This window comes from Sipha flava, unplaced genomic scaffold (assembly GCF_003268045.1).
Source record: "Sipha flava isolate LNK unplaced genomic scaffold, YSA_version1 361_pilon_pilon, whole genome shotgun sequence".
Taxonomy (NCBI): domain Eukaryota; kingdom Metazoa; phylum Arthropoda; class Insecta; order Hemiptera; family Aphididae; genus Sipha; species Sipha flava.
In genome coordinates, this window is record NW_020273062.1 from 1 (window position 1) to 12,622 (window position 12,622).

Genomic DNA, 12,622 nt, shown 5'->3' on the forward strand with positions numbered 1-12,622 from the left:
TAATTAAAAAATTGCAATTTGCATAGATGTCTTTATCATACGACTTCAAAAGTTCTATATTATCCAATACATTGTACATTGTATTATTACTTTTACACTTGGCTTTACATAATTTAAATTCAGACTTGAATATATTTTCGTTATTGTAAGTACTTATATTCAAATTCAATAATTCTGAATACTTTTCCCATAAATGTGATTTTACTCTTTGTAGTTCTTCAGCATTTAATTGACATATTTTGTGAGGAAGTAAAAATGATAAAACTATTTCTATCGGAACAGTATTTTTATTAATTCTTTGGTTAAAATCTGTAATAATGGGATAAACCAATTTTTTTATAATAATCTTCAACTGTATCAGATGGGATGTGGGGCTATAAGTTTGTTTCACTGAAAGTCTTGGCATACAATTAACTATATTTATTTTTTCTGAAATGTTTAGAATGGTTTTCTAAATCCTATTAAATGTAATGTTTACTTGGCTTAGTACTACAAACTATTATATCGTACCTATACACAAAAAGATAAGATCAATTTTTTATTATTATTTATTAGTGTACCTGTGATTTTAATAAGTATAGTGCATACAAATCGTTATACTGCATAGTTCTGATTGATAGTTTATCGTAATTCATTGGGTAGGTATGTTATTATTGTTATAAGCTATTATTAAATTTATGGGTATCGTATTTTGTATTAAGTCTATTCTAACCATAGGCTTTTGATTTTTAACTTTTGTAGTCGTATAACAAATATATAAAATTAGAACTTAAGTGTAATACATTTTAATATAATAAGCTCAAGGGGGGGGGGGGGTATTTACCCTATTGGCACTCCCTTGGATCCGCCACTAGATGAAATTACCTAAATCTTCATAATTGATTTGTCTAAAATCAGTGCTCGAATTGGGGGGGGGGGGGCAGGGGAATGGAACTCCTCCACTATTTTTTTTTTTGCGTACCCCAACTATATTTTTCACCAGAACGGGGAGACACCACGTTCATCCTAATTGATGTCAAAAATAAATTTTATGTGAATTCCAATTTTCGTCAATTGGAAAATTAATTTTACGATTTATAATATCTAAACTATTTTTATAATTAAAGATTATATAGTGGTTATGATAAGGGACAACGTCGTCATTTCTAGAAAAATATAAATAGTAATGTCTGTGAGTTTGGTGTATTATACTTTATACATTGTACGGTTTGTTATTAATATTGGCGTTCGACGATATCGTCATTTCGGAAAAAAATAAATGTCCTCACCACGACCTTAGACTAATCTTCTAAGGCCGTGGCCTGCACTAAAGAGTAAAAATAGATAAAAACAAAAACCAAATATATGATTATACGAGTATCATTCGATTCATGAGACTGCTTGATCGCCTACAGTTAATTAAATTGTATTATTATACAATAATTAACATTATTATTTTATTTTTATTTTCTATTGTAACATATAGGATGTTGGTATTGCTATCAAAATATATTATATTTAGAATTTAAATATTTGTTTAGCTGAAAAGTGGTATTCAAAATATATATTGAAGGATGCTGGAGGGGTGAAGAGGGACGAAACCCCCCACGGGTCTGTGTCAAATAATTGCGCACGTGGAAACTTAATTTTTCCCAATTCGAGCACTGTCTAAAATGCAGGCCCGTACTGGCTACCTTTAAGAGAGGGAAAAATATATTTATAGGGCGCCAACTATAATTATAAATATACCACTTCAAAAGAAAAATTAGTGTCTATAATCATAATGTCTACCTATGATTGTTTTGTTTAGAAACTTGAAACTACCACCTGAAGATGTTAAACACAAATTATGATTTATTCTGCGATTTTTAACAAAATAAAAATAAAAATAATATGTTTCATAGTGTTTTATTCAGTTTTTTTTTCCATAGTAGGTAAGTTGTTTTAACAATTAAGAAAATAAATTGTGCAGTTACTTTTAAAATTTAATTTAATTTATATTTGATATAAAAACATAAACCGTAACAGCTTTTTAATTAATCAAAAAAAAAGTACACAAACTTAAGAATTAACTTATATCTTTTTATGTGAGTAGACGTTGCATTTCTTTACTGTTCAAACATAGAGCATTTATGATTTGATCTCCATCAACTTGATTTACTATGTCTCTTTCACACTGCATTAAGAATAATGATTCTAAATTGTCTTGCACAATAGTGGACCTTAATCGCGTTTTTAATAATTTTAATTTTGAAAATGACCTTTCACAGGTCACTTGTGGCAGAGGCAGAGTCAATAAATATTTATACGCTTTGTACAATTCCGTGTATTGTAAGGAATACATGTTATAATCAGTGATTATACGCAATGCGCATGATAGACATACATTACACTCTTTTACTTTACACAACTTAAAATCGTCCTCATTAGCCCATTCATCATCATCAACGGTATCGATTTGACTTGAATCTTCATACGTACTCTGTAAACCAACTTCACAAATTAAAGGCCAAGATGTAGCAAAAGAAATAAGTTCTTCTTTGAGCTTTGGCTGATCAATAGAGGGTAAAAGTTCACATATTTTAAATAAAGCATTAGATGATAAACCATTTTTTCTTATATCATCAAACCTTTGAGGGTCGAAACATTCTAAATCTGTATATAAAATCCGATGAGCTAAGAATCGTACCTTCTAAACTATTTATAATAGTGTCCATTGTAAAATTAAATATTTTTATACAAAATTGATCGATTTCTTCTGTGGAAACTTCTTCATCTCGGGTTAATTCACCGTCCATACGTTTCACAGTGCGTTTTCGTTTCTTCGGAAGGTTTTCTTCTATTTCAATATCACGAAGAAGCTCCTTTTCATCAATTTTTTTAACTACAAAGTCTACGAATGTTTTAGCAGCTTTTGTTATATCACAAAAACGGTTTCTAACCGATTGTAAGCTTTTATGGGCACTAGAAACATGACGCCAAGCTTGAATGTAATCTAGATGTTTTGTTTGAAGGTAATCGGATAGCGGTGTTATTATTTTAAATATCTGCAGAAACATCATTGCGACTAAAACGGTTTCATAAGAGCAAAACTTTTTCATTAAACTAAGACTGTCGTTTCTAATTTTTGAATTAAATTGGTTAGAAATTGATATTTCGTATAGAGCTACTAATAGTTGAATGTAAGCAAATTTTGACTCATTTTCTGGACTTAAATCACCTTTAATCCAAAAATCAATCCTACCAAATATTTTAACAATTGCGTCATTTCTGCTTCTCCACCTAGTTGCTACACTAGCAGCTAGTTTTAGCGATGGATTTTCTTTATGGTACACAGCTAACCTTTTATAGGATTCCTTAAAAAATACGAATGCCTCTTGAACAAGATTAAAAAATGACATACAAGGAGTCAAACATTGAGTTGTATCAGAAAGAACTAAATTTAATACATGCGCATAGCACCATGTATGAACATGATTAGTGATTACTTCAGACAATTTAGCGGTTACACCATTGTAATGACCACTCATGTTAGCCGCACCATCAAAAGCGTTCGCCACACAATTATTCAGTGGTAAATCAAGTTCAGCCAATGTATCCTTTAAAGTTTCAAAAAGTGAATTCCCAGACGTCGAAGTTACGTGTTTCAGCCCTATTAACCGTTCACATACTTCATTATGTGGTACATATCTAAGGACAATCGAGCATTGATCATATGATGATAAATCCATTGTTGTATCCATCATAACAGAAAATATTTTGGCTTTTTTAACTTCTCTTGAGATCATATTTTTAATTTCCTTACCAATCAACTTTATTATTGTAGTTACTGTAGTTGCACTGAGAAATGTAACTAGATTTCCTCTTCCAATTTTAGTAGTGGTCTTCAATGCTTTCATATTTATATTTTGTGCTCTATCATGATGCTCCTTACTTAATTTAATCGATTTTTCTATGTGAGATTTCAATATATTTTCAGATTTCGACAGTAATAAAATGATTTCCAAGAAATTGCCATGGTTTAACGAGGAATCATCTAATTTATAAGCTGCTTCACTTTTGTCGCCTCTAAATGGTAATCCTTGCTTACCAATTAATTTTATGACTTCAATAATCTGCAATAGTACACATCGCCTTTCATTAACTTCAATTTTTCTTTTTTGCAATTGTTCACCACACAATAAATGTTGAACCGTCTTTTCCCTTTTTTCTCTGATGTATGCTTTGACCGATGAATTATGATGTTTTGATATTTCGTGTTCTTTAATTCGTTGACTTGTATGTTTCCAGTCATTGAATCCAGAGCAAAACTTAGAACTTTCATCGCTATAAGCTAAGCATACACTACAAAAGAGCTTCTGATTGTTTTCATCATATGTCAACCATTTACGATTAAATTTACAATCCCCTTGGTCACTAAAAAATATTTTTTCATTAAATGGTAAAGAAATTAATGAAGAATTGGTCGGTTGAATTGGATGAAAAATAAAAAAGTTGACTATATCAATACTTTTCGGCTTACAAAAATAGTTTATAACTTCATCGATTTTTTCATTAGCGAATAATTTTTGCACAATTTCTCCAGTTATATCTTGATGATATTCTTGTCTTATTTCTATTGTTTCTACCAATACTTCTTTTGAATTTTCATTGATTTCCGCATCTTGATTTTTATATTTAAGAAAATCTATATTTGATTCTTTTACTTTAACTTTAGTTGTTATTTCATGTATTTTTTCTAATTCTGCTAACTCTAGTTTTTCATTCTGATTTTTGTTGATCTGATCTCGTTCATCTGGTTTTGGGTTTTCTAAGGAAGTTTGGCTTGATTCTCCAACAACGTTATTTGTATAAAAATGAGTTATTTTTTGAGAAGAATTAGCAGACATTTGAAATGCTTTCATTTTCTTGGCCACCCGAAATTCGTAACCACTCTTCTTTTTCTTTTTTGAATCCACAGAAACTAAATATATTAAAATACTTGAAAAGTGTACATTAACCTTATCTAATCTAAATAAATAAACCTTAACTAATCAAAATTAAACTATTGCGATTCAACGTGACAAAACGCCCTCGTACGCCATTGCCCGAAAATAATAATAAAAAGTTTTAATATTTTAAGTATCGTTCAATGACAAGTATTGAATTGAGCTCTAATCAAATCAATAATTAATGTTCTTTATGTAAGCCATAAGGAGTACGATCAATTCACTATAATAAGTATAAATAAAATGCGACATCTCGATTCGTTTGAGAATTTTGTAAAAATTACGGCTATGTGTTTATTTTAACATTTAACATAATATTCCAATAATAATTTTAAAATATCCAGATTTTGAAGTTATAAATCGAATTTCAAAAAAATCTTCAATGGGATGACAGTGGCATCTATTCATGGTTCTATTTTATATGGTCTGTGGAAAAACCGAAATAAACACAATAATCAATATACACACACGTCTTACATCGATTACGGTGTTCGGATTTCACAAGTCATATCTATAACTAGTTCAATAGTTATAATATAATAAATGATAACAAAACAATTATTTACATAATATTACTGTAACAGTAGTAATACTAATACTTATGCATTATAATTTCAAAATATATAATTTGTATAATATAATACACATATAAAAAAATAGGTACACTCTAATATATAGTAAATATATATTAAAATTATATAAAAAAAATGGGAAGAGGGGCGCTAATTTCTAAATTGATCATGGGGCGCACTGGGAAAACTCCCGGTGTCCCAGTGGACCAGTACGGGCCTGCTAAAATGTATCTCTTAATGCAAGTAAAGCTAACATGTTGAGTCTTTCTTCTGTCATGGATATTTGGTGCCGGTTTTTAATCAACTTTAAATGAAAAAAAGAAAGAAAAAATTATTGAATTATTAAACAAAGGTTTTTTATTTGTGTGATTTGTGTTAAGGGTCCAATTATGATGTAGGCCCATAGGTTTTAGCCTATGTAGCCTGCACTTAAATCCTACCCTGATGTATAATATAGTCATTCAGTCGGATTATGTAAATTATTTAATAAGTATAATTGACAAATTCGATATTTTTTTAATGACTATTGCAACACTTTTCATAACGTGCAAAAACATTTAAGTATAAAATCTATGATAGTAAATGTATTCTTATTATTTTTTGTTATTGTATTAAAACTCTTTGTCATGTTTATTATATTTTATCAGCAGAATTTATGGGGATGAGTTTACAATAGATCTTTTATAACCTTTTTTCTTCATATGAAGTTTACAGTCATCCAAAAATGTTCATTAGATTACGATAATTATTTCAATTTTTTTCCAATTATATTTTATGCTTTAACGGGCTGCGATTTTTTCTATATGAAAAAATTTAAACATAATTAATCAACAAAATTTATTTATTGTTTAAATTATTTCATAATTTTTTTAATTTATTGTTTAGTATTATTATTTTATTAATTTTTCCCCTATGTTACTTAAATCAAAAAATGTATTTCCCTATATTGCATTAAAATGACGTTTATTATTTAATAAATGAATAATATTTATCAATGGGCTATTATTTGCTGTTTCATATTTACATATACGTTATATACGTATATCCTAGAGCAGGGGTCTCCAACCTTTTTTTACCGCGGGCCAAATTTGATATACGCTTTGGCATCGCGGGCCAACATTTTTAGAAAAATAGATAGGTTATAAAATTGAGCAATAAATAATAATAAATAAGATTTATTTAAAAAATGTATGTTTATTTATATAATTTTTTTTTATTTTATAATTCAAAATTTCGTTTTATTATGATAAGAGTAAGTTATTTAGTGAGACGTTTGGAACTGCTTGTCTTTTAAAATGTCTTGATAGTTTGCATCAAACTTTGTGGTTCCAATTAGCAGCGTCGCTTGTAAATGTTCGTCACTTAAGTTAATTCTGTACTTAGATTTGACATATTTCATTTTTGAAAATGTCTGCTCACATAAGTATGTTGAGCTAAATATTGATATCATTTCACGCGCATGTTTTTTGAGATTTGGAAATGATTCCTCTGGCAACATGGCGTAAAATTGTTGGAGACTAGCTTCCTTGAAATAGTCTTTGAAATTGTTGTTTGATATGAGCTCGATAACTTCAAACTGAAAGTCTGTCGGTAAAGTTTCTATTTTTAATGCAAATGGATTTTCAAAAATTCGATTACGGTCTTCTGCACTTTGGAAATCTCTAAACCGGGTCTGGAACTGCTCTTTTAAATAGGTGAGAACTCCAACAGCAAAATCGGTGGGGAATTCTTCATCATTTTCAAGTTTGAATTTGTTGCATGTTGGAAAATGGGCAAGATTTTTTTCTATTAATTGATTTGTGAATAGATTTAGTTTTAATTTAAAAGCTCTAATGTAGGAATATGTATCTGAAATCAACGAGTTAGCTCCTTGCAACTTTAAATTTAACTCATTAAGGAGCTGAGTTATATCGACGAGAAAAGCTAATTTCTATAGCCATGTCAAATCAGTTAACTCAGTTATAACACGATTTTTTTCTGTCATAAATGTGTCGATTTCTGAACGAAGATAAAAAAATTTTTTCAAGACGTGACCTCGGCTGAGCCAACGAACTTCGCAATGATAGGGAATATCTGGGTACTCGCTTTCAATTTCAGCAAGAAAGTTCTTAAACTGACGGTGACTGAGAGCACTTTTTCGAATATAATTTACATTCTGCACAACAATATTCATAACTTCAGATATTGGTGCATTTTTCCCACACAAAGCTTGCTGGTGTATTACGCAGTGAATAGCCATTGATACTGCTGCACCAGTCTCCAATACAGCTTTACAAATATTTCCAACCAAACCTGTATGTACTCCACTCATGTTGTGTCCACCATCAGTAGTTACGCCTTTTAAAATGCTAAATTCAAGACCCAAAGTAAAAATAGATTCTTTTACCTTCAAAAAAATTTCATTACCAGTACATGAGTTTTTCATTGAGTGGACGGCGGCCAATTCTTCGGTTATTTCAAAAGATTCATTGACTCTGCGAACGAATAAAAGCACCTGCGCTAAGTCTGAAGTGTCGGTAGATTCATCCAAAGCAATTGAAAAATATTTAAAGCTTTTAGCAATATCTTTTAATTGACGAATAATATCATTTCCGAGATCTGTGGTACGTCGCGCAATTGTATTCGCTGACAAGCTAATACCGGTGAATTAATTGATTTTATCGGGACAAATCTCTTCAACTGTCTTCAAAATGCACTCCTTTACAATTTGGCCATCAGTAAACGGTTTTCCGGCTATCGCTAGAGTACGAACTACTTGAAAACTTGCTTTTACGAGAGATTCATTTTGACATGACCGTTTAGTAAAAATTGACTGTTGAGCTAGTAAATTCTGTTTTAAGATTTCAAATTTGTCCGATCATAGCTTACCAGATAGGTCGTTATATGTAGATCTTTTATAATGTCTACCAATATTATATTCTTTCAAAACAGCAACCTTTTCCTTGCAAATAACGCATAAAGCAACATTATTTTGTTTAATGAAGAAATAGTCATTATTCCACTTTTTTTTAAAAACACGGCACTCTGTATCGACTTTCCGTTTTTTACTTAAACTCATATTTATTTTAATACAGCACAGAGCACTACACTCGATAATAAATGACACTTAACTACAATAATCATAAAAACTGATTCTACATAATTTATAAATTATACCCGATACACTACAGTGGACTCACGCAGTTAGAAAAACCCGTCGATTACACGTTCGATAGCAGTATTATTACAACGGAAAAAGTCGATCATATCTTATCTGACAATCGCGTAAGTTTTGAGTAGAATATTAGGCAGATAAGTGTGATTGACGAGTTTTTCTATTATTAGTGTTAGTATATATTTACAAACATTATAAATTGTTATGAATAATACCAAAAGAAAAAAAATAATAAATTTATTTTATTTTATTAATTAATTAAAAAAATAAAAAATAAAAATAAAAAATAAAAAATAAAAAATAAATTAAACTAATGAAAATTAATATTAATATTAATGTTTTTTTATATATTATTTTTAAAACATTATTTAGCTAGGTGGGCCGGTGTAAAAACCTTGGCGGGCCGGATTCGGCCCGTGGGCTGTAGGTTGGAGACCCCTGTCCTAGAGAATTAGTTCTCGTATTTAGAAATGTATATCAAAGGTTATGAAGCAACAAAAATAATCATATTCTAATATATACCCATAAATAATCAATGTTTAAAAATATCTGACTGATCTAAATAGATAAGTATTTGGTCCTAAACATTTTTACATGTATACAATTTTGAATAGTTTACTGACGCAGTCAGTCGAAAATGTTGATATTGTATATATATATATTATAGTATAGTTTCTATTTCTAGTTTTCAATGCAATTTCCATCGAACGATAATAATAAATAATCTACAGGGTTTATAGTATCAAGTGCCCTATGTGTACGTTCTATATAAGTAAGAATATTAACTTGCCTTTAAATTAAAAAAAAATAATCCATCTATACCTATTCCAAAGGTGTGCAGAACAAGTCGTTAAAACATTGGTACATTATAATTTATCATATATTTTAATTTAACAATTTAAATTAATGCATGAATAGAAAATTAATGGATTTAAAGAATAAACCGCTTGCTCAGTATTAATTTGTGATATGAAAGGTCAACTATTGTGCTAGTATAATACATGCAATACAATTGCATATGATAAGTTCCGATTGAAACGTACACACATACTAAGTTTATTTTTATTTATGAACTTTGTTTTTACTGTGGATCGTTTTAAAATCATTTGAATTATTATAATCTGTTGATAAACATGTTTTAAGAATTATAATACCATATATCTACTTAAACTATGAGACATTTTATCAAATGAAAGCAATATTGGTACACACTTTCAAAATCATTGCTTACCTAAACCTTTTTATACATTACTATATGTTTTAAGAATCAATCTGGTGTCAAATTACCAACTACATTTTCTTTATTTAAGATAAAAAAATTTAAAATCTCAATTTTTTAAAAATATTTTTATTATTGTTTCTATAAACTTAATTATAAAACAAAAGTCCAAATTACAGATACCTACATAAAAGATTACATAAGAAGACAAAAGTTGATAATAATTGTATAATAAAATAATGTATGGTTATTGAATGAGTATTTAGCAAATTATTTTCATTATACACAGTTTTTTCACACTTTTTTTGTTATAGTTTTTAAATTTTAACTAATTGTTCGTCTAATAATAAATTCTAATTGTTCAATTATAATTTTTAATTGGATTTATTACTAGTCTGATATCGAAAATTGCATTAAAATAACTTAATATAAATAAATTAGTATATACTTTTATATTTTGTTATCATATTATTGTTTTATAATAATAACTACAACATATTACTAGTGAAAAATAAAATTTAGATAAATTTTTATCTTTACGACTTTTAAACAGCTCTTGTTAAACAAGTTTTGCAGTCACAGTTGTAAAAAAAAATATTTACTCTAAAAATCCGACTTATAGAATATTTTTCTTAATTCAAAAATTATTATTTATGGTGCTGCAATGTTGGATACGTTACAAAATTACAGCGTGCATTGTTTATCGTGTTTTTTAGTTACCGAATTACTTTGATTCTGTGAATAGAAATGAGTGAAAGGGAAAAGAAAGATTATTAAAATCGAAAAGTTAACCACATTAACATTGATTATAAAAGTAACCGATATAGTCACTTAAACGTGATCTCATAAAATCTCGATTTATTTACTAATTAATATTATTTTAAATTTTTATGATTTTATATTTCTGTTATCACGAGTTTCCAATACTATAATAATAATACTTTTTCAATTATTTGGAATTAAAAAAATTATACAACGTTTATCATTCGTATATCTAATGTCCAATTACATTCATTTTGATGATTAATAAATTTAGTTTATTAAAAAATTAAATATTCGTTAAAAATGAAAATAATAATTGATATAACAGATTTTCACAGATATTAAATCATTAAAACTAAAGATTTATATCGTTAAAATTTCAGTTTATAAATAATTATTTGGTAATTAGAATATTGAATGAAAAAAACCGCCTCACTTTGATCAATATATTTTTAGAACGTTAATCTATTTTCCATTTAGATGATGGATACGTTTTTACCCGGGATGAAAGCACTGAAAAAAGGACATCTTGTATTCTTGTCTTCGATGGCTGGTATCATTGGTTTGAAGAACTTAGTGCCTTATTGTGCGTCCAAATTCGCCGTGAGAGGTTAGTGGTAGTCGACCCGCAACACGGATATATCAGATATATTAGTTTCTAATCATTACAATATATTTCACGCTGTTGTTTATTAAAGGTTTAGCCGAAGCCATAAAGGACGAATGCAGGCAAGACGGCCATGTAAATCTCCATTTTACCACTATATACCCGTATATGGTCGATACCGGCTTGTGTAAGAAACCATTGATTCGGTAAATATAAATTTGCTTTTTAAAATATTATCTTAAAAATCATACACAGCAATACTATATAATAATAATAATATTAATAATAATAATAATAATATTAATAATACAACTTCATATAACTCAATCAGTTGATGTCCTTAAGTGAATATGTTCGACTTGATTAGTAATTGTATTCAAAACTTAACATGAAAAAATGCCTAAACTAATTTTTTAAAATGAATTCAATTTGTTTTTAATAATTATAAATAAATATGACTATACATTTCACTTACTATTTTGGAATAGAAAGTAATTATATTCTTAACAGTTATATTTTATTCAAACATAAGTTATATTGTTTTCCTCTACTCTTTTTTTAATTTAACTAATTCAAAATTTCAGGAAATCACTAGTATACTATAAATGCTAGTATTTTATTTAAACAAATTAACTCCAATTAGTTCGAAAAATGGACACATTTACCTATTTTTGTAAACTTACCTTATTCGATTATATTATGTTATATAGTTTTCCGAATTTGTTACCGCTCATGACGCCCGAATCAACGGCGAAAGAAATAATAACTGCGGTGAGAAGAAATGAACTTGAACATTCCGTTCCGAATACACTGCTCGGAATCAATAATATCTTTAGGTAAATTCTAAATAACAATAATTGTATAACAATAATAATACATCGCATATTTTTTTTTGTTCCCAGATGTTATCCTAACAAAATGGCATTGGCTTTTAAAGATTTTATGGGCGGTGGCGTTGATGCTCATGACGACTGAATTGTAGGTACATACCTGCACCGAAAGATACCATTTTATTGATTCCTTAATAAAAAATATTCTACAGTTGTTATGACTATTGCTTAAATTGAAATTGTTTACTATCAAGAACTCTTAGTGCCTAACTAAATATTTTATAGTAATATAATTTTTATTGTTAACCATTTAAAACCTTGTATAATTTATTACAAATAGTTTTTAAGAACAGAATAAGTGCTTACTAACATTTATGCACAGTATGCTTAACAAAATATTTTTTTATTCGTAATGATTAGCATAATAAGTAATGATTTTTATTTTAAGTAAAACAACAGTCCATGTATTCATTTAATTTTTTTGGTTTTGTTTGGTGTAATTCTTCTTTTT

At 28.3% G+C, this 12,622-nt stretch overlaps 2 protein-coding genes across 5 annotated transcripts in view; one reads left to right on the forward strand and one right to left on the reverse strand.

The window, feature by feature from the left end:
- Positions 1-2,053: 2,053 nt before the first annotated feature.
- The window catches only part of LOC112687804, a 34,472-nt gene continuing 23,903 nt past the window's right edge, over positions 2,054-12,622 (reverse strand). For 3 of the 4 annotated variants that reach the window (XM_025560754.1, XM_025560755.1, XM_025560753.1), the window contains exon 10: positions 2,055-4,942. In XM_025560754.1, the coding sequence (XP_025416539.1) occupies positions 2,604-4,942 (2,339 nt within the window). In that variant the 3' untranslated portion in view covers positions 2,055-2,603. Of the gene's footprint in view, positions 4,943-12,622 lie in introns of all 4 variants that reach the window. The other variant, XM_025560752.1, reaches the window with a different exon arrangement.
- Positions 11,125-12,569, forward strand: LOC112687807 (epidermal retinol dehydrogenase 2-like). The gene is made up of 4 exons (XM_025560760.1): positions 11,125-11,284; positions 11,373-11,487; positions 11,992-12,117; positions 12,184-12,569. The coding sequence occupies exons 1-4, from the start codon at positions 11,155-11,157 to the stop codon at positions 12,254-12,256; spliced, it is 444 nt and encodes a 147-aa protein (XP_025416545.1). The 5' UTR covers positions 11,125-11,154; the 3' UTR covers positions 12,257-12,569.